At 39.7% G+C, this 24,104-nt stretch overlaps 1 protein-coding gene across 1 annotated transcript in view; it reads right to left on the bottom strand.

Moving 5' to 3' along the window:
* Positions 1-23,885, bottom strand: part of igsf3 (immunoglobulin superfamily, member 3) — a 108,061-nt gene extending 84,176 nt beyond the window's left edge. Inside the window, exon 1 of the mRNA XM_033987240.2 lies at positions 22,875-23,885. Within this exon, the coding sequence (XP_033843131.1) occupies positions 22,875-22,920 (46 nt within the window). The 5' untranslated portion in view covers positions 22,921-23,885. The remainder of the gene's footprint in view (positions 1-22,874) is intronic.
* Between the last annotated feature and the right edge of the window lie 219 nt (positions 23,886-24,104).

Raw genomic sequence — 24,104 nt, 5'->3', positions numbered from 1 at the left:
GATGCAAGGCAGTCACGGTGAGGTGGAAAAAGAGGTTTAACTTGGGATTGTTCTGATTCTTTTTGAAGTAATCAGTTGACAATACACAAGTTAGATTACTTTTTGGGTTCAGATTGGATTTTTTTTTTTGTTTTGTTTTATTGACAGGTTTTGTGGTAGTAAAAGCACTTTGTTCCACGCTTGAGAGGAATAAATGTATTTTTTGGGGAAATCATTCAACTGTTTAGTGTGGCTTTTGTTCACAAACTTTGTTAAATGCCATTGGAACTGGTTCTTTAGATACAAATTGATACTAAAACTGGTATATTCATCTGAACAAGAATCACTGCAGATCAAAAGGCCCCTTTCCTGAATCAGCCTAGTTTAGATTATTCTTCATCTATATTAAGAATTACATTATATTTATTGTGATATTGACCTTGGTATTGAGTGTCCTTAGTGTCATACTTGCAATATTTGTCTTGTGAAAGCAGTGAATGCCATATATTTATTTGCTTTTAATAGGGAAATTAATTCGAAACCATAGAATAAAGCATTTTACCGCAGAAGTAGAAATATTTAAGTTTGAGTCAGAACGCCACTGCAGGATAGGACCAGTGCCTTCATTATTGTATTTATCTAAATTAGGTTTGCGTGTTAATTTAAGAATGTCGCTTTCCATAGCCTAAAAGCCTGTCTGGCAGTTTCGCACAGGCTTGTATATGCACCAAGGGGCTATGAAATCATTATGACATTTCTACATATAAAACAATATAAAATGTGTCCTTCAGCTGCAGCCTTTCCAAACTGGATCCTACTTGACTTATCTGGCAACGACAGCTTGATTTGCTCTTTTATTGCTTGTGTATACTTCAAATTGTTCCTCACCTTTTTCTTCTACAACCTTTAAATGTCACAAGGCAACATTTAATTTAAGGTAAATTGAGATCCACAAAAGGGCTGATGGCTTCAATCTTAAACCACATATTTTTATCCTTTACAAACATAGCATAGTTGTGGTTTTCAAACAGATTCATAGCAACAAGACTAATAGCTTCATTAGTATTTTAATTTTGCCAAAATGGGGGTTTGTAAACTCATTTATTCGCTATAATGTTTACGCTTGAAGTCTAATTTATACTGTAGTGTAAGTAAATGTTGTACGCACTGGGCACTTCTTGTTACCAACACTATGTTGTTTCTATTTCTGTGGGAGATTTTTCACATCAATAATAGTATTACTCAAGTGGAACATTAAAATATTTGTGAATACCATTTTGCATTTCCTAATACAATGTCCAGTGAGTATCTGACCCAAATAACAACAGAGAGATTCTGATTGCCCATTGGAGCCTATATTAAGCCTATTCATACATCTGTACAACTCATCTCTGAACAACATACCAATTTACCATTCAGGCCATGGCATCCTTCTCACAACAGAGCACTTACAGATAGCCCTGATTCCAAGTGAACCAGCCTGCTGTTTCCTGTCTACACCAGCGGCTGGGGACTGCAGCTGTGCATGTGCATGAGTGTGTAAGTGGAGGCACAATAGTAGCATTAATAATTCAATACAACAGCTTTTTAACTTCCCCATCCTCTTCCTCTCATAGTAACTTCTGTCACACTTCCACTGTTATTAACGCACCATTTGAATGCATTGTTAGTATGTGAGTGTTGTCCACGTGGAGGATGAATGGCTTTTGTATATTGCATGAGGAAATACAGGGAAGCCAAATGAATGGGTTTTGTGGAAGAGACACATTTTAATCTTTTCGCTCTAACAGCTATTGTGAATTTGATTTGGAAAAGCATCAATCCTTTTTTCTATTGTTTGATTCTTAGGCACATCCCACTCGCAGAGCTAATAAAATCTATAGCATGTCCAATTCCTTTCTGTACAATTGGAGCGCAATCCAATCACAGCAGGTGGTATATTAAAAAGGAATCTAGTTCAAGTGATCACACAACTTACATGCACCGCTACTACTGGGAGTTTTATGATAACAGTAACAGGATTATTCTATGGCCACCTATGTTGTGTGTAGCCTATTGTCATAAGTGACTTTAAGACCCTATATTTTGTAAATGTGTTCATCAGAACTAGCTTGTGTTGTCTTGATTGTTGGATCAGAGCACTTAAGATGTATTCACACTTGTCCTGATATGGCTCTGGTTTGAGTCAGTTTAGTCCCGATGTACAACTGATCTAGTCCAGCTCTAAGTCCAGTCCTGGTGTCGGTCTAGTCCCGGTCTAGTCCCGGTCTAGTCCCGGTCTAGTCCCGGTCTAGTCCCGGTCTAGTCCCGGTCTAGTCCCGGTCTAGTCCCGGTCTAGTCCCGGTCTAGTCCCGGTCTAAACTTGGTCTAGTTCCAGCTCCAAATCTGGTTTTGGTCCCAGTTCAGTCCAAACTTTGATTACATTAAATCCTTGCCAATATCACAGAATTTCACTAGTTTTTCCTGTTTGTGAAACTTAAATTGATGGATGGATGGATGAGACTTAAGTTTGGAAAAAGTCAGATGCCCTTTCTGTCACAACCACATATCATATAGGATTTGAATGGACTACCTGGAACCAGTTGGAGCCACTCAACCCCTTTATTTGATAGACAGGGTGGGGGAGCAGAAGCAAAGATTCAAATGCATTAAAATATGACAAGAGGTACAATATGACAAGAGAAGTACCACTAGCAGAAGACACAGCGGGAGTAACAATGACTGTGGACTTTATAAACCACTTGCTCTAAAACAGAAGTGTACAACTTGACAGTGGATAGTTTACAGGTTTGATTGACAGTTAGTCTATAGTGCCTGTCTGCTCCTCATGACTCAGCCGCCTATGCCTGTATTCGCCCCTTTTTACCGCGATGTCAGAAGTCCTAATGCAGTGGCGCCCGGTCTACCCACATCCTGCTCAGATCAGCTTCGAGCTCGGCACTGCTGCATCACTACTTCTCATGTTGCATCCGCGTCCAAGGAACACATTACTCACCCATCCAAGAGAAAAATACACATACTTTTCTTAGCAATGTTGGGAGCACTCCTATCTCCACTCCACCTGTCAGTATAGGCCCATAAAACACACTTGCCTTACCGTTACTTTGGATTTTTTACTCGCCAATCACCAGCTACATTCCCTGCCTGTCGCCGTCTCCTCTTTGGGGGCCTTCAGTGTCTTTTCAGGCAGGATTTAAGCGGCTCTACGCAACTTCAAAGTGCCCATCTCTGGCTGTGGCTGTTTATAAGTCTCACAATGACATCGCAAACCCCGCAGACCTTCCGACTGATCGCTCAATTTCGCATTTCTTTCCCATAATCCCCTGCTCCTCACCTCTGGCTGCTCAGAACTGGATCACCAAGTGCCCATATTTGCCTGTCAAATATTTTATTATTAATGCCCATCTTATGCGTGCTAGGGATACATGTCTTGTTACCATCTTCCATTTCTCGCCTTTTCGCACCCCTGTCCAAGCTATCACATTTAGCTTGTTGAAAAGACAAGACAAGACGACACTGAAAGAATGTGTGCTTTTCAGATGTGCTGCTATTGTCAAAAAGGGAACAAGCTGTCCTGAAATAAACAACAAGACTGTATCATAAATCTACAACTTATACTTGTATCATTTGGAGGAAGAGCTGAATAAAAATGCTCATTTTTAAAAAGGTACAGTATGTAACTTTCTGGGGGTGGCACATCATCAGAACATTCTCCATGGAAATAGATACTTTTTATGCCCTACTATGGAAGATTATAGCCAAAAGAACAGCATTTCCCTAGAAATAAGCAGCAGAAATAAGACTCAGGTTTGTGGAGATACAAGCCTACTCATTGGAAAGACATAAGTTTTTCAGTGCAATAAACAACCAACATGAAAAAATGAGCTTTTATTTCGGTCTATTTGCAATCTAAAAATGCATACTGTGCTTTGAATTAAATATTTTTGTGCATAACCAAACATAATTTTCCACAACAAACACTATTCATATATATTTAGAGTGTATCTTTAAGGATCATGTACTATTGTAATCTAATGCTTCTTAACTACACTGGGCAGACCAGCCATGGGTGGGTCACAGCAAGTTTAAGTTAGGGAGGGCATCTGACACAACCCTTACCATATCAGTAAACTAACCGCTGCAGGAGACAGATGATCTGTGGTGGCAAATTCGGTTGAGATAAGGATAAAGAAAGAAGATTACCAAGACATAGGGGTTATGTAGGCCAATGGAAAAAGCATTTACCCATGAATTAATACGTAGTATGATTCCTGTTTTTGGCAACATATCTTTACGATTACACTCAGTGCCTTTGCGGAGGTCCAGGTTAAACATTAATTTCATGCTGTCCCATTCCACACCATTCTATAGTTCTCCTGCTTGCTTGAAACCCGGGTAAACTGACCTTGCTGTTTCATATATACAGAGCAATGGGTAACGCACAGACACACACACACACACACACACGAGGAAATCTGCAAAGAGGATTATGCTAAGTGGAAGGGGGGGTTAAACACTAATCCAATCATTTGCGGCCAGTGTCTTATTCTCAGATGCAACAGCAGCAGCAGCGGCAGAGGGGAGACGACGAGCACCTCTACTCCCCCTCCCTCTCGCTCCACTCTTCGGCGATAATTATACACCTAGACAAAGGTGTACAATAAAAAGCGCGGCGGGTGTGAGCTACGCAAAGGACGTTCACATCTAGGCTAAAACGGGGGAAGTACCCATCAATCACTGCTAGCACAATGTTTCCATACATGACGCCGGGAATATGCGGAAAGTGAGTTAGGGCCAGTAGGACATAAATATCAGGAAGATTTGCGCCAAAATCACATCAATATTCACGTTAATTTGCCCGGGGAATTCAGAGCAAATCACCTTAGTCACATTTAGCCTGGGAATTTTTCATTCGCTAATTGCTTCTGTAATAACTTGATTCATTAAGAAACACAAACCTGCACATTTTGGTTGCTATGGGATTGCGTTAAGGGCCCTTGTCATATTATTGCTTATTAAGTTGATGAATATAGCGCAAATATTTCAGTTTTGGGAGAACAGTGTCCTGATGAGAGGGTAGGCGTTATAAACAAAGCAGTCCATTACAGAGTTGCTAAAAATGCACCATAATAAAACAATCATCATTTTTTATTATGAAGTTTGATGAACTGCAAGCAGTAGCACTTGGATCTACGAAGTCAATGTACTATCATTTCACGTGTGTAGCTTTTACTATTCCTGAGCCTGGCTATAAGTTAGTGTCAGGAAGGGCATCTGGCGTAGACCTGCCGCGATAATTACTAAATCGACTTATCATTAATTATTTGATAGAAAGAGCAATTATTTTTTGGCAGTGCTAAGCCTTTTTTTTTTTATAACATTTGAGTTGTAGTTGGTCACATTTGTAATTGTTTAATAGATACTACTATTGTACACCATTATACACTGCCCACCTCTGGACTCATTACAAAAAAGCCAGTCTCCCAAGGCTGCAGGTTTTTTACAATGGACTAGTACGACTGAGATGTTTGTCATTGCACGAGTGAACACTTTGCTGTACTAAGAACCTTAATGTACAGTTTTATTTGCAGGTTGAATAAGTCAGAAAATGAAATCATAATGTAACTCATAAATATAAGATTCAGTGCAATACGCTTGAGTCTGAGATGTGGAGACACTGGTGTGGTTGTCGCTTTAAAACTTAAATGTTAACTGTTTGTATTGTCACTGTCCTTGTTTGTTTTAGAAATGGACCATGAGTCTAGAATAAAGATGAATTGAACTGAATTGACGAGTAACTAATGAAATGTTTTATTGTGATAGTTATTTACTTCTTGCTGGACAGATTTTTTACAATTTGGTTCACGCTGAAAAAGGCTTATGGTAATATCATTTTTTAGTGATATTGTCTCAATGATATTAAGTAGTTTCAATATTATCATTTATCGAGATATTTTGTTGAAACAATGCATACCTCAAAATCTGTTATCATGACACGCCTGATCTTGTGATGAAATGTATCACCATTCATTGTGTCAAGGCAACTGCAATATGAGGGCGTCACATGGTCTCTCCTTCTGTCCAATCAGACGCCTTCGTGGGAAAATACATACAACTTCACTGAGAGTAACTGAATTTACCAAACGATTCAATGGAGCCGTTTTAGCTGGGATTTTCAAAAGCAGCAGAAAACCAGTTTGTGCATTGTCCTTCATACAAGCTCACATTGAAATATTCTTAATTTTTTTTTTACGAACTGGTGCTTTAACACAAGTGATTACCCCAGAAATCAATCAGCAGATGAATCCATTATGAGCAGATGAATGATGTCATTAGAGTGCGCCGTGTTTTAATTCATGATGTGTGTGGAGAGCTTCTTCAGTAAAAACCTCTTGAATCCAATGTCGCATCCAACAAAAGTGCAACGTTTTGGCTCACAATCTGTGCACATGGAACATCTTTTGACTCCTTGACACTATTGTGCTCAAACACGGAGGCCTAACCCCATAGAGTCAAGCAGAAAGTTGAATTAAAGATGGAAATCAGGGACTTACTTCACTTACATGTCAAATTACAACTAGAAGAGACTGAATATTTGGTGTTAATGAGGGTGTATTCAGAGGTGGCTGATGAATAATGCAAACGACACGGAGTCAGCCCTCGCTCTCATTGTTTGAATTGTAAAAGACTAGCATGTCACTAACCCTACATATTTAAGTATTAACCACTAGCCTTCGATTTTTGCTCAATATTCATAACAGTTTTAGTATTCCACGAAACACCCTCGGCATTATCTTACCTTCAAAAGCCTTAGTAAAACACTTGGCCTATTAAAGATTAGCTTTTCCAACAATGCCAGGAAAAGCAAAGACTGTGAGTAAGAGATAGGGTGAATTATTTTGCAATGTTAAAGTTGTATGCAAAGTTTATATCTGGTGACTCATTGCATTTTTGTAGCAAGTTCAAGGAAGTCAACTGCATTTGTTGTCCTCTATGTTTCGCTATATTTGTCCAAAATGTAATCAGATCAACTTAAGCCGGCTGATATAATGCAATCGAAACAAAATTACAATTTCAATGGTCGCAAATCACAAAGACAGCAAACAACAAAATAATATGTATAAGTATAAATGCTGCTAACCCTGCAGTTGGCATGGGACAATACTGAAATTTGGTGTCACGATTACTATGGCCAAACTAATTATGATTAACAATTATATTACGATAACTGTCAAAGTTGCTGGCAGTTTAAAAATGTTATGGATGGGAATAATTATCATTTTAATATATATATTTAAATAGCCGTTATGGTAAACGGTCACGTTTATATATAGTGCTTTTCCACCTTCAAGCACTCAAAGTACTTTACATCAAGGGACCACACACACATTCACACACACATTCAAACACCTTGGTTTAGTCTTGGTCTCGTCTATTCATCTGCCAGAGCTGGAATCGCACCTCTAACCCGATGATGTTTACGGTGAGCGCAAGATTCGAACCGCCAACCTACACATCAGTTATTTAAGTAAGGATGAGCAGCTTTTTCTGCACATTCTGGTGAAATAAAGGCCATTATCTTTGTTGACGATTATCACAACTATATAATATGTCCCATGAGCGATTATGGTCAACCCTTTTTATCACGATAAACAATATTATTTTTTATTGTCCAACCCCTACGCTGCAGTTCGATCTCTACAAGCTTATTCTGAAACACTTGAATTAGTTTATCAGTTCATATTTCAGTCTCAGTCTCTCAAATGCTAATGCTCCTAGACGTGTTTTAAATGGGAACTTTAAACAGAATACTACAATTAAAACATAAACCAAATCTAACTGCAACACTTTAATCGCAATTAGATATTTTGCCACCATTCTACAACCCTAGTTCATTTGCTAAACTCTGAGAAGAAGTTAAAGAGGACAGAAATAAGTTTAGCCTGGGAAAGATTAATAAATTATGAGCGCCCGGCTGAAAAAATGGGCCCAGTCAATGTCCCAGGTCCCCCAGGGAGGTTCAGGCTTCTCCCACAGATGTGAAAATCTGTGAAGACGCTCAGAAGGAGGTAGTCAAGAGAAGAGTAAAGCGAAAAACACAAGAGATGGGGAAGACTGGTGCCTTAGGGCTAGAAGACCAACCACGAAAATTCTCAAGTCTGCTCCTGACTAATGTGCTACATACGGATTTGACAACCAGTTCAGTGAGCTAGTTAAACTTTTCCTCCAAATGATTATTGTCTCTTGGGTTCCTATTTGGTAAGAACGTTTTCATCCATCATTATTAGAAAATCAGAAATAGAAAGAATGAATGATCAGAGGACACTGAAGGGGGGAACATGAAAGCAAAGCATTTTGGGAGGACAATCTCAGTCGGGATTTTTGGAAAGTGAACTACATAATGTGCACAAATTATGAATACTAATGTACAATGTTCTAATGTAGATTTTCATACAGCTCATAAAAACTACATCAAAACTTGTAGCACTTCGGTAGACCTACACCAAGGCACTGGTTCTAACTCGCAATAATGAATTTGCCAGGTATAGACTTCTGACTTCTAGCTTCTGGGTAAATGTTTTTAGTAAGAGCCAACAAAAACTGAACTGTAGAATGTATCCAAACACTAGGGATACTGATATTCATAGAAACCGATATTTTGGTGCTTCCCCCATTCTGTGTGCCCTTTTTGAACAGACCAAGAGCTTTATATGGCGGTATGTTTACACAATCATGTAACAAATCCTTTTATATCCCAGATAAATACAATTTGTTATTAGTTTTACAAAAGTGAAAAGTGTATTTGTGTTTGTTATTTCAACTTAGAATAAATTAGTGGTCTCGCTGTGGATTTGAAAGAATATAGGTATCGGCAAATATCATTTATCAGCCACCAGATAACGGTATCGGCTCAAAAATAATCCGTATGGGCCCATCCCAATGACACGCTCAAAGTTATTTCATAGTGGACAGTGAATAGAAGTGTAGGGTGAAGTAATTTCTGCCATGAAGCAAGAGGAGGTGAGAGAAGATGATGCAGAGGATAGGGACATATGGTACGCCAAAGAGAGTGATCACATGTAAAATTATGTAATAACATGTTGCCTTTTTCTTATGCCACTCTATCTCCATCTACAAATAGTAGATTTAAACCAGATCTGGCTTTGCTGTGATACTAAATTGAAAACTTAGTAAAGGTCAGTAATCGTACATGGCATAAACGCTTGTAATGAAGTGAACAGCTTCTCTCCGCTCTGCCCCTCCAGCACTTTCCTCTGATTCTTGGATGTCTGATTGACGGGTTTCTTGGCCGCATCAAGCGCTACAAGCTTTCACCCTCCTCTGCACTAGATTCTGTAATACACTAACATCCCTATCCTTCCTGCAGTGATAATTATCCTCAACTCTCTCTGCCGGCGTTGTCATTAGCAACCTTTTGACCTCTGTTCAAATTCTTTCACAAATCTATACCCAGGCATGGCGCTACAAGATGGAATGTTTTGGAGTCGGATTGGGGTGAGTGCACTGCATTTCCTATTTACAGGGCCAAATTATTTTCCCGTGCTCCGAGCGGGAAGAAAACATCCGGATCGGACGGGGTAACAGGTGGGGCTTCTTGGTGTGTGATGGTTTGACAGACAGCGAGGGAAAAAACAGACCTTAAACTTCTATTACAGAGCAGCAGGCTACTCCAACAGCTGACAGAGGCCTGCAACAACTGCTCATTACACCCTCCATAATGAGGGGAAGAGCACGCACAATTTGGCATTTAGAGCCAGAGACAATGGACACATACAGTGTGTCAATGTAGCACGAGAAGTAATGTTATCCCTATGGGAGAAGGGTAAGCGCTCAATGAATAGGTGAATTTAAAGATTAGTGGGATCAAAGACTACTGTCCTTTTATGGGTTTAATAATGGAATAAAAGCAGCCGGGAAAGAGCAGAACTGAAAAATATGGAAGAATCCCAGGCCGTTGTCCATGTCTTTCAGTTGCACACAGCTGTTGGGAGTCATTTGGGGAAAGTCCAATTGGTGTCATACGAGCTGCAAGTGAAGTGTTTGAAAATGTTTATGCTAGAAGAATAGCCCATTTAAGGGAATATGGCAGTGGTTTGAAGTGGTGAGGCATGATATCCTTTATGCTACTGCCATTAGTACCAATTCAAAATTGTGAAAATACCCAGGTCGCCCTGGGCATGAATTATTCACCAACAAGCCTGAATATCTCACAAAACAAAAAATATATTTGAATCTGATTTTGCTTCTTGTTCAGGCATATACTGTATGCTAATAAACAAAGCAAGCATTAATAATGAAAACACCAAAGATTATTTGTATTATTCTGCATTGGGCCACAAAAAAAGACAAAAAATAATATCTTGACTTGTTTTAATTATCACAATGGAAATATCCAGACAATGTTTTTATCCTTACAGATGTTTTAGCAAACCACTAACGAGAAATACATCTAAAATATCACTTTATAATCACACATACAATATATTAATCAAATTGTATTGTAGTTGTGATAGTATCAAACTTTGATATAATTCTATCACCCTTATTCTGTGGCCTTTGGAGCTCTAATTCTGTATCCTGCGAGGATACAGAAATACCAACGCAAATCTGGGCGCACGTGGATTTACCCCTAAACCAAAATTAATTTCAAATCAAATTCTACCTGGATTTTTATGTTTTTTTGCTAAAATAAATTTGTAAACCAATACCATCATGTACTGTCTTTATATCATTATTCCGAGACACCACTCTGTGCCTTTTGACCCTTCCATCAAGTCGTCCTTAGGTGGTCAAGCCTCCCAACAGTGAAATGTGAGTCTCAACCTCCCGATGGTATGATTTAAGTCTACAGCTTTGAACTACAACCCCCATTTTCAGTCACACCTTGGTCATGCTACTTTGCTCTCCACACGCCACATCAACTTAATTTATGGACCCCCTGGGCAGCAGCAGCAGAGATGGCCCCACCTGCACCGGCGCTCATTAACAGATGCCAGACCAGTGTGGTGGAGTGGAGGGGGGGTTCAAGGCTGATTCATCGCTTTGGGTAAATTTGTGTCAGTGTAGGAGTCCATGACTATAGAAAGCAGCATACGATTGGTTGATTCATATTTTCCTTCAATCTCATCCCCATTGCCAAAAGCTTTTCTCGATAGTGTCAAGAAGATAGACCTGATCCTAATCTTGTCCAAGCTGCCTCCCACACCCTTTACTGTTTTGCTTTCCAATTGAAAACTCGAATAGGAATAAAACAGCATTTTTGTTCCATTGTTTCATCTTGAGTGATCATTCGAAACGCATAATGAGCATCCAGTTAATTCTCTCAACCTTTAAAAAGATCCATTTAGTTTACATGTTTCACACAGTTGCAATCTAAAAAGTAATCAGCGATGCCGGCAAATTAAATTTCTCCTTTCCCCACATCTAAGCTACGTTGTCAGATGAAGTGTTTGGCTATCAGTAGAGCTACAACAAAAACAAGAAGATAAACATGATTATTATAACTCATTTCAGGAAGCACAATTTGATTAGCCAAAGGCGTTGGAGACAGAGAAAACAAAATATAGAAGTTTCATTATTTAAAGGGCATCTAAAAGAGACATGGCTCCCTGTTACTTCTCAATGTTAAAATAATAAATGATAACTGTTTCAATTAATAAAATGTATCACCACCACATCACTCATCGTGTTCTAAGAAGAAGCCATTATTTTTTGCACAACTTTCAACATGGGACAAATGAGGCACCCCAGGGTTCTACCTTCGGCCCCCTAGAAGTTTCAGATAAATGCTAATCAATAGGGGTGCACAATAGTATCAATCACGGATAATTATTGGCCAATAACGGCAATTAAGGCGTCACATCCATAATTACAAAAATAAAACGTTTTACCAATAATTTAATCTGGTAATTAGAAGCTGACTGGCTTGGAGTAGACTATGCAAGGATCAATTTTAGTTCTCAGTCAAATGGGAGACGTGTGGTGCCGTGAGAGGAGTTTGCCCGTTTGAGCTGCTGCTGTGACCATGTGCTCCGTGTGCAGACAATGTGTCACTGAGACATGTTTCACTAACAGCCCAATGCAGATGGACGGTGTACAGGATTGTCTGTGTCTGCCTGTCTCCGCTAACTTTTTATTCCCTATCTATATTCACCATACACAGTGGCTGCTTTGCGCTTGTGTCACTCAGAATCCATGTTGTGTTAAAGGAGCAGTCACGATGCTGCGAGCCCACCCTTTTCTCTCTGTCCTGCACAAAGCATGAAACCTACAGATAGAATATGGTTTATCTGAAGCATATTGTGAATAATAAGGAAAATAAAATAAATATAACATATTATATGGTATGTTTTAGTCACATTTTGCCCTATAAACGGAAACAAACTAACAAAAAAAAACAAAAAAAACGTTTTACACAAAAAGTTACCATTGAAATGTATTATCAGTTTTACTTCAACAGTTATCAATGACACATTTTCAAATATCGTTATAATAATATATTTTTTTTATATAAATCATGGGTCTTAATCAAAAAAGTAATGCGCAGGACCACTAGGAAATTACCACTAAACCACTAGAAGTATAATACCGTAATAATAATTCCAAAGCCAAGTGAATAGCAAAGACTGTGGCAGTAGGGGCATATGGTGGTAGACTATTGGCCAAATCAATATGCAAGAAGCCAGACGATTTGCAGTGGAAACCCCCAAAGGGAAAAGCCAGTAGAAGGACAGGGCCATCATTAGCTCCAACATTTCTTTTTCCATTGTGTATCCTCTGTCCATGAAACCTGCTCTATGTAACTTCTCTCATCCAAAGACGTCCTTGCCTGCCTAAAGTTTAAACATTTTATTTACACAGAAGGGGGGATGTTTAGGCTGCATTGTCCGTCATAAATCTTTAAGGTGCTGTCGTCTTTCCCCCCACAACTGTCTATTTAAATAATGTATGACAGGTCAGTACAGTGGACAAAGCAGCTCCACATACACAGGAGCCAGACACTTTCAGTACATTAAAGCACATTAACTCTTTATGGACACCTGCTCCCCGGGCTAACCTCCCCTCCCCCAACCTTTTCTCATGGCCCATCCAGACGCATTGTTCCCCCAACCATCCCGTCTGTGACAAAGCAGCCAAACCTCTCCAACAAACTTTCACTTAGTTGACGCACATTAAAGCGAGCAACTTTTAATATCCTGTCACAAACAACTTAACACATGGCATTAATTGTGGGAGAAGAATGAGAGGCTGTTAAAATACCCTGCTATAGTTGGCCATTATCAGTCTTGTGTTTGTGCACAATTAAGCCAGACAGCTGTATCTACTTTCTGTACACTGGGTTAGCTGTAGTGTGACTGGCAGTGAGCGATCAGTCCCCCACATTTTAGAGCATTAGAAAGGAAGCTAATTAACAATTAATTAGCTGGCTTCAAAAGATTTTTTTTATTAAATATTTTTGGTCATTGTCAGTCATGTTTCCCTTTTCAGGCTGATAAAGACATGCTTGTAGATTTAAGTGTTTGCATAAGTGATTGGACACACAAACACCATCACAGTTTAAGTGCTAACAGACTAGCCCAATCATTATGAAAATGTGTATGTGACTTAATATAGCGCTTTAAAAATGTAAAACAATTCATGAGTTTTGTGTGAAAGGGAGATACAGTGGCTCTATTGTGGGGGGTTTTTAAATAAGAAAAAGCATATGGACCAACTGGGTTATATGGAAGATTACATGTTGTCCTATCTTTCAGCTATTTCAATCATTTGCATAAAATTGTAGACATTTGTTTTAATGTACTAAAATATCTTGTCATAAAAAGGTAAAATTTTGTATACAATGGTTTCAAATAGATAATTCAATAATTAATGACTCAGTATTATACAACTATTATGGTGCCTTTCTGGCGCTTCTGTATTTTCCAGAAGGAAAATGTGGCTTGAGTTTCTGTGGTAACGTCAAATTTTGTGAGTTTGCAATACAATCAAAAGTCAACCAATGCAACAACCAACATTTCAAAATGCGTCATGGGCCAGTGCATTCAAGCTACTTCTTTTAATACTTTATGACTGGAAATAATATCCGCTAAAAGTAACAACACACGTCTAACAAATTATCTTGAAATCTCTTGAGTTTTTTGCATCTCATTGTGCTTGTGCAATTTGTCTTTGTGAACCTTCATCTTAACATGATCTTAGCTTAAGTCATACTCTTACACCAATAAAAGGTGTTGAAGGGCATGAAAATCACATCACATATACATAATGTGTGTGTGTGTGTAATAAATATATATATATATATATATATATATATATATAAATGTATATATATAAAAAGCTCTTGTGTGTTTGCCGTCACCATAGATACACTACAATGTGTGGGATGCACTGGGTTGCCCCATTCAGCCTCTGACCCAGCAGGGCGGCAAAGTGGAGCTCTTGGGGGGGGCTTTGTGATTGCGTGTGCGTGGAGGAGTAAAATCTAGTTCATCATATCTCACACCCTCACAGGCCAGAAAGAGAGAGAGAAAGAAAGAGGGGGTGGAGCGCTCCCAATCTCCAAAGGAGGTCAAGGGGTGAGCTGGTCTAAGCTTATGAAGGTGCTTGTAAATAGGTAGATGCCGGTATTAAAAACGGTGGATCCTACCTCTCGGGAGTGGCAATATCTGCTCCTAGGATCACACTTGAGGGCCGTTTGCAATTAGCGCTCTTTGAAGAGGAGGTGGGCCAGCTCTAGGGCCGTGCTATTGTTTGGAGAGGAGTGGGGGGATGGAGGTCAGGGGGGTGTGGGCGAGACACGAGCACAGAGAAAAACAGGAGGAGTAGCGTTTACCCAGCAAAGATATAAATACACAAATTAGCTAAAAACAGCCTCTTCAGCGGTTCACAAAGCAAATAGAGAGAAACGGTTCTGTTTGATTGGGGTGTTATCGCCAAAACACAGCTTATCTGATACCAAGGTGGTTTAGTCACGTGGCCTGGTGGGGGTGGGGGTAGGAAGAGCTCAGTGTAGGTAGGGAATTTATCCCAGCAGGGCCACAACACAAATAATGTAGGTTCAATATGTTTTGTTCCATAAGAAAGACAATTAAATATGACATTTTGTGGAAGACATTGCATTCGCATAACAATAATGATAATGTATTGGGCACGTAGACTGAAGCAAAACCAAACCGCACCATCAGTCCTCGCTCCTAAACCAACCAGGCTCAAACCCGCTTACCTTTCCTAAATCTGACGATATCGGGCATTCTGAAAGTGTCACAAAAACTCATTTTAAAGTACAATACATCGCTAAAGAAAATATAGACAATAAACAATAATATTGAAACTAAGATGTGCAAAACCCTAAAGGAAGTTTATCCCAAAAACGATTCTAAATGTACATTATTGTTAAAAAATGAAACAGTAGTTGGTTCCTATCTATAATGAGTCACAGAAGTTATTCATTCAACTTCTGGAGCTCCTAAATCCTAACTAGTACAGAAAATAGCCAAAAGTTCAAAATTATTACAAAGAAAAAGTACCCACGATAAAAAATCTAACGTGCATTGAAAAATATAGTAACAGGCCCAGTGGTATGACAATGATTTTTAAGTTGAGCTGCAAGCAACAGTAGAGCAAGACCAGTCCGAGTCCAAAGTAAACAGACTCTGTGTTTGAAATGTCCATAGGCTGTAGTGACCTTAGATGAGCAAAGCCAAAAAATAAAAGAAACTGGAGTTTGTTTTGCAAGTTATCCCCAAAACACCCCTTATCTCCCTTCACCAAGGCAATTTAATCACATGAGCCACTTTGGGAGCTAGTTTTAGTGACATTTACAAAAAGCTGACAGTTCAACCAGCCAGACACCAGACACAAAGCAGATGCTAACTGAGGCTGTAGACACTTTCCTGATTCACTCTGACAGCCAGGAAGTCTCCCCTAAGAACTTCACTCCGCCAGCGCTGGATGTTCCAACACGCACCGCGGGTCAACTCCACTCTGATCCCCATCACCAGGGAGGAGCACAGTCATGATTTAAAAATAAAACATTTGCCTGGCGTCTTTTAATGCGTACTCCCTAAATCTCGGCTTGTCATCTTCTTTGCCTTGTAAGGATAGGAGTCACGAGGGGGAGTCTACGTGCTTTGGCAGTAGTAGTTTGGTGTGAGTTTCCACTGCTGAGTGCAAAGACTGGATTACAGGGTGCATGACTTGCCCTGTGGCTAGTACCAGCAGTATTCTGACACGTCTTTAGCCGTGAGCCTGACATAACGCAATATTGTCCACTAAGCACAAAACATGTCCACTCTCGCTCAACGTAGTACTTTTCCGACTTAGAACTAGCGATACAAGACAAGATATAAAAGTGACTTGCAGTTGGCACAGCTATAATTTTTATATAGTAATCACTGATGTTTATCAAAACTAATGTGCCCAACAGAAGCTTATCTTTCATTACTGCCCATGAAGACAGAGCAACATTGTTTTAATATTTCAATTTAAATATAAAACACATTTTTTATATGCTTTTACACAGTATTCAGGATCATTCAGAAAAGTCATGGAGTTCCAGCAACATTCACAACACAACTACACTTTTCTGGTGGTGAATGAAGTACTCAATTTTGTCACTAAGTAGATTTTTTCATATACTTTTACTTAATCAAAAGTATTTAAGTACCATTTAAAAACATACTTTAAGAATAAAAAGTAAAAGTATTTCACACAACTGTTGTTCGTTGTTAAAGTGTTAAATGTAGTGATATTGATTAAAAATGACACATACTTTAGTCAACAGTAGCAATACGAATCAATTTCAAAATTTTTTGTATTTATTTTTGTTTGCTCAAAACTGAAGATGAACTCAAAAAGTTTAGTCAGGTTATTATCATGAACATGGTAAAAATAACCCCTCAAATCATATGAAAAAGTACTTTTTAGTCCAGTTCAAAAATGAAGTTTGGTAAAAAGAAGAGATACCTGCTTACATGTAGTGAAGAAAAGAAAAACGTATCCACTGTAAATTTACTACACATACCTAAAAATTCAACTAATTTCACCACTACTACTTTTACTTTGTTACCTTCCACCGCTGCACTTTTCTAATGTTTTGCAGCGATGCCAAATTCTCACTTTTTGTAACATCAAATTTGCAGTCTTTTTGCTCACCCCCCTCACCTTTAGTGTTACTGTATGTGTTGCAATCATCATCATCTTAAAGGCATTTCACATAATGTATTTACTGTATTTTAATATTTTTGACCCATAAAGTGTTAACAATATGCCCAGTACATCACTTGGACTGTTCCATACAGCTAGTAGTGAAAGTTAGGCAGTTTTTTCTTTTGCTTTAGTTCACGCTGCTTGACTCAATGTTCAGATTTCAAAGCAAACGCGCCCATACAAAACTACTGTGCCACGCGTATACACAAAGACACCTGTGATGCAAACAAAAGCCTATTGAATACCAGTGATAGCAGCAACAAAAGCACTCACAGACAGCTGCAAGCCCATATTTTACCCCTAATGCAAGAAGCAGGATCTGTTTTAGGTGGAAACAGACCCAATCAAGAGTAAATATCATGTTTTTCCACAGCTAAAGTTCACATTTAGCTTTTCTTAAACTAACATTCCTTCAATTGTATTCTCCAATAGATAATTAGTACTACTACTGTTTACAAAAGATGGAACAGACTGTGAGTTAAAAATATCCGCAGCAGTTCTGAAGCTTCCTTATCTTCAATGGCTCTTTATGCATTTAGAGAAAATTGCAGTTCATAAAAGGTCTGTGTCATTTCTTTCCATTGTCGGGAACAGAGTATAAGATACACTGCAAGGATATAAGTGAATAGAATCATGGCTGGATGAGATAAGACAAAAAAAACAAACACAGGATATGCTATAATTACTTGTGAATAATGGAAATGATATGATCTGTGACACTGATTTGATGAATAGGAAAGATTTACATTAGGGTATGGAATATTTGACAACCATAGTTCATGATACTAAATGATAATGAAATTAGAATTGCAAGTAGATATTAATTTGAATAAATATCAATACAGAAGAAAATCATATAAATGGGTCATATCTTGAAATTTGAAATCACAGTAATATTAAAGAAACTTTGTCTAAAAAGAAAATGTATTATTGTGGTATCAGCATCGAGTATCAAGCCTTTTTTTGAGTATCTAAGTGTCTAATATGGATTAAAATAAAGCACTGAACTACCTTTCACTTGATGGTATAATCAGATCGATAACAAGTCTAAAACCAGGACATCGATCTAATTCTATGCAAGTATTGGTTATCATTAAAACAATCTAGTATGTAAAACAGGCCACATAAAACCACTGTATTTGTGTCAGTCTGAAGTCCCAATAAATGGACAGAGTTAATGGCAAACGGCAGCTGTTAAAACCAATGCCAAATCAATGAAACCCGCATCACACGGAAGGACGGAACGTGAAAAAAGTTAACAAAAAGAGGAAAGGCAAGTAAGACATTTATACTAATAACTAATAATTAACATGATTTGTATTGTTATGCTACTTTATTATTTTGGGATATACAAGCCCCACAAAATTACAATATCAGAACTGTGATTGTGTTGACAGTACATTCTTGTGTGGAATCCCTCAGTCTAGACAGCACTCTGCCCTGTGTCAGCTGAGGCTCCCAAACACATGGAAAGCATTCACACTGCAGTAACAGCTGATCCAGGACAACCCGGCAGTCTGACCACACAAGTTAACACCATCTCACACATTTTAGGGTGGAGAGTGGGACGGGGGGTCGCACCTGTCGGGACCGGACAGGGCAGGGCAGAGGGAGCGGCAGGGTGAGAATGCTAAAAAAAGGATTATTCTGATGGCATTAAGGAATCTTCTTAAAACCTGATTCTAGATTAGTTGTCCACTCTGTTGTCTCCATAGAGATATTATGACTTTATCTGGAATGTTCCACAGTATAGCATTAAACTTATCAAACTCCGTGGAGCCAAGCAGATGACGAAACATCACAGTAAGATTGCATGTATTTAGGTGCCAAGTACTAACATCTCAAGACAACCAGGCGGTGGACTTCTCACCAGAAAAGTTACATAGTGCATCTTTAAGTCCTGGTTTACACCTGCTGGTTCAGTCCTACTTGATACATTTCAGTCTTGGCTTGTTTCCATTTACATGATGCTAATTTCAATAAGATGGCTCCCAGTACTGATGAAGTTCAGACCTAATTTATTCCCAGCAATGTATAATAAAAGACTCCAACTCCCCCGAGTGTGAACTGGTCCTATTATGCTTTAATACTGGCAATAACAACTCCATACATTGCAATTAGAGGCACAAATACAACTTACTCCGCCTTGTCATATCCCACTTTAATCCTAATTAAACACTCCCAATAGTGTGTTTGCCAGAAATAGAAAATATAGTCCTTTTCTCACAGCCACTTTACCAGTGACAGCCTTAACAACACATCTCACGCAATCACTTCTGGCTCTAAGTGGCCACAAGTCGTTCTTCCATACACTGTAGAAAATCAGTTTTGAGAGGGAAAAAAAAGAATTGTCATTGTAAGCCTCGAAAGGAAATAAGCTCTTAAGTAGCAGCCTGTTGTTTGATTGGGTCAATTATGGAGGCTTGCCTTTCTGTACTTAAAGTTGGACAGTGTTACTAGACTTATTACTAGATTTACTTGGAAGTCAGTAGTAGCACTATATAAAACGACTGTGAACTGGCACAGAGGCAGAGGGTAGCAGCAACAGCAGCAGCACTAAATACAGGATCAATATAAACATAATAAGGAGAATTTTACAAACTCAGTGTCAAAATAGGCTGTCAAAAATGGTTTAGAAGTAACAGTAATAGTAGTAATTGTAGTAGTAGCAATAGTGTTTGCTGTAGTAGTAGTAGTAGTAGTAGTAGTGAATTAAGCCAGTGAAATATTTGTCTGAATAAGAGAGAATATGCAATAATAATTATACAAATCTGTGCCTATTTAAAAGCTATACATATATATTTTTGGAATATTTATATGTAAAAGTAGTAGTCATACTGTAGTAGTAGTAAATTGTAAACGGTCACATTTTTATAAAGCACTTTTGTACCTTCAAGGCACTCAAAGGAGTTCATCAAGGAACCATCCACCCATTCACATACATTTATACACCAATGTACGCAGAAACCAGGGGTGGGGAGGGGTTAAGTGTCTTGCCTAAGGATACAACAACAGCATTCATGTGTGGGACCTAACCTGTGGGTCTGTGGATTTGAACCCTCAACCAATAATGTCTATATCGAACCGCCAACCTACAGCTCAGTGAATAAACACTCCAACTGAACTACTGTCACCCTGTATTATCAATAGTAATAACAACACATTTAACTCCTTATAATAGTTTATTTATACATTTAGTTTATATTCATGATTATTATTCATTGTTTTATGCTGTACCGTACCACTGAAGCAAATATCTAGATAATTGTGATAAAACTTCTGATTCTACGGTGTTTTCAGCCAGTGGAAAATTCGTTCTGGTCCGAGTGTGAACATCAGCACAAGGACAGGCAAAAGGCAAAAAAAATAATGACATTGATCAGTGCTTACTTAAAAACATAAAAAGCTAAACATCTTTAAATATTCATATGTGACACTCATTGCCACCTGTCTCCCTTAACCCTCACTGCACTCACACCATCCATATGCGTTTGACACTCATCTTGTGCAAATGCATTCATAACATGTTCAGTAATTGGATGGAAGCCGCACCTGTCTCGCAGATTTGGCTGAGCTATAAAGGATATAAATAAAACATCAGCTTATAACAAATGTGACAAAGTGACGGCGTCCATCTTGACAGTTAAACATAAGCTCTTGGTTATTAGCGAGCAGAAAATTCCAGCTTTTTCTCAATAGCCAATATTGGAAAACAGGTTAAGGTTGGCTTCTTCTTGGGTGATGGTGAACCTCTCTGTTCAGTGCTCAGTAAATGGAAAGCACTCAGGCATTGCACAGTTAAACCAGCCGGGCTCGTAGTATTATACTGTCACTGTAGCTGAATAAACGGGACGCTCTGAGCACTTTGTGTGGTGGTGTTATTTGAAAAAGAACCCAAAGAGAGCAAGTTCCTTTGGTGTTTGGTGTGAACGTTTCCAAATTTCCCTACCAAAGTTGAGAAAAGTACATTTGGGAATAAAATGTACTTTCTTAGTAGTGCTCATCCAGAAGTGATTGAGCTTGATTGCAACATCTGTAGACTATTAGTGGAAGTCGCTTTGGTAGTAACTAGACAGCTAACTACATTTAGCAACACTGTAAAATTACTTATACTAAATGTACCATAACATATTTTCCCTTCCTCCGCCTTTCACGAACTCCCTTCTGACTTCCAGACATCATATTTGCGAAACTAATAAACATTCATAGCTTTGGGCAACCTTTTTATATGCTCCATAACATAGGCACCCAGATCCATCCCTCACTGCACAGTCAGCATCATAAATAATAACTTCAATATGGGATCTGCATGCCCCCAAAAGTGCCAACTTTAACTAAGACCGATCCTCCATAGAGCTATTGCATCTGCCACCCACTTTCTATTCCAGACCATTTTTCCACGTCACCGAATGACACAGGTGATTACATTGCAACTCATACATTTTCTTTACCACATACACGTTCTGAAAATAGCACTGAATCGGATTATATTTTCGCTTTGATGACGGAAACCGTTTCTATCGTTTCAACACAGGAGTACAGGGTGAGGTGATACAGTAGATTCTGCACTGTAAGGCTTTTTTTAACTGTGTTCTCGCACTTGGCATAGAGGGCATTACATCATTTCACAACACCTGAACTATCCTGTTGTGATTCACAATTATGTAAGAGGCAGTAAAAAACTAATTTCACGTAACTAGCTCCAATCTTAACATGTGGAGTCTTGTCGAGAAGATGTACGTCAGACAGTGAATTGATCATGTCCCAAGTGGAGCGCAGGTGGAGGTGTAACGCTCTACATTACTGGAATCAAACTGGAACCAATCGAAAAGCAAATCAGTGTCGGCATCCGGTAGGGCATCTGGAGTTAAACGTGCCATATCACAGCATATTGTGATTTACTAAAAGAAACTGAAAGAAAACTCAACGGCAGCTTCTACGTTGCCACGATGCAACATACATATACATTCAGAACACTTGATAATCAAAAACTGAATGCATTTTTTTGCATATCACCCTGACTGCCGCTGCTAATCCTCTGAGCCAAAGCAGGGGTCTCCATTAGACTCCTACCACTATCACTACCCCCCTGTCCCACCTCACCCTCCCTCCCTCCCTCCTCCTCCTCTCTCTGGTGGTGCTGTCAGGCTGCCCCATCCAGGAACTGGGAGGAAAAAAAAAAAGCCATCTGGTGTTTGTTTGGGACAGGCAGGAGGATGCACGGTTTGGAACTGTGAGTAATCAACAATGGTGATCACGATTAGGTGTCCAAAGTTGAGCGCTGCAGTGACTTATGATGAGTTAATTTGAGGGAAGAAGGGAGATGACTTCACATGAGGGGGTGTGTGAGGTGCCCCAGGTGTGCCAGTGATGACGCTACTGTACTGTGTAGTTTTACAATGGCAGACACGGCTAGACTGCCTAGACCCTGATCATTGTGTTAATCTGTGACTCAAGTCCAAATATGACATTAACCTATATTCACCGTGCGCACAGCTGTTCAGTGGCATCTGCTATATCACACTAAAGATTATCAATGTACCCAGCTTCCTTCTGTCCTTCTTGTGTCCACCTCTACTGCTACTTGGCTCAACTAGTCTCATACAGGTGCGCACAAGAATCCACCACTAAATCAAAAGGTTTTCCTCTCGCTTGAGGCTACTTACCAAGCAGGGCACAGGCGAGGAGAAGCCGGAGCGCACTGGTTGCCATTGCCCCACAGATCTATCACTTGTAGTATTTCCCTTTGGATGGCGAAGGGAAGGCGATGTCTTCCTCTATAGTCTGTCAGTCAAATCTTCTGTGCTCGATCCCGTTGTTAACCGCTTATCCTGAAAGAGGAAGAAGAATCCCAAGCGACAAAAGGGAGTCAAAGCTATGGGGCTTCGTGTTTGAAAGTCAAATGAGGTTTTCACCGCCGCTGTCCGACTCTCGCCTTCGTGCGTCCAGCTGCGAAGGGAAAAGAGAAAAAAGCTCCACAGTGTGCGTCCGTTCCCCTCGCTTTCACCCTCACCTATCTCTTCTTTTATCACTGACGACGTGTGCGTAAGGATGTATGGAAACCGGGCGTCTAGGCGACCCAGCCCACTCCTCCCCGTTTACTACGCATCTGAGACTGCGGAGGCGATTCTCCCAGGCAGCCTCCAGAACAGAGCGAACAGCGCCAAAGTATGTGATGGTTAGCGCCTCTAACAAGACTTCAGAGGGAGCAGATCTTGATGTCAGCCCGTAATAAGCCGCCCTCCTGCCTCCACTGATGAGAGAGCAAATCAGACCAGTCCACAGCGGCTCGTTCTGTCTCTCTCTCCACGGCAAATCCCAGAGACTATCATCAATCTCCCACTATCGCTCCGCAGAAAGCCCAATGGGCGGGCGCTCCAGATAAAGCACACACGGGCTTTGTGCGCTCACAATAAATCTGATTAATCAATGAATACGACAAAGCGGAACACCGTGGACTACTCTGGCTTTGGTTTTTGGTAGCACCATCACCTGAGTGCGCACAAACGGAGCTCACCTGTTCCTAAAGGCGCTCAGAGTCAAAAGTCCCTGTAGTTGTAATGGGACACGGTGCGCAGCGTTTCCCTGTTCCAAGGTTACGCTTCTGCTTCCTGCTTGGCTTGGCACTTTGTTTGGCCGGGCAGTTTGAAAACTTAGCAGCGTGTTGCCTGTACCCTCCCCCTTTGTAAAGCCACGCCCCGTCCGCGTGAGACTAGAGGGAGACGCCAGAATAATATGCAAGTCTGTCCTCTGGATTTCCAGGCCACTTCTTTTAGAATATCATGAATGGGTTTAACCAAGTGGAGGATAATTAAGGGTCAGAACTAGACATTTTCTCACTCTTTTTTAGGTGAGTCTGAAGCCCTCTTCTTGACGCACACAGCAGCGCACGGCCC

Source organism: Periophthalmus magnuspinnatus, chromosome 21, assembly GCF_009829125.3.
Source record: "Periophthalmus magnuspinnatus isolate fPerMag1 chromosome 21, fPerMag1.2.pri, whole genome shotgun sequence".
Lineage (NCBI taxonomy): Eukaryota > Metazoa > Chordata > Actinopteri > Gobiiformes > Gobiidae > Periophthalmus > Periophthalmus magnuspinnatus.
This window is presented reverse-complemented; position numbering and strand designations above follow the sequence as displayed.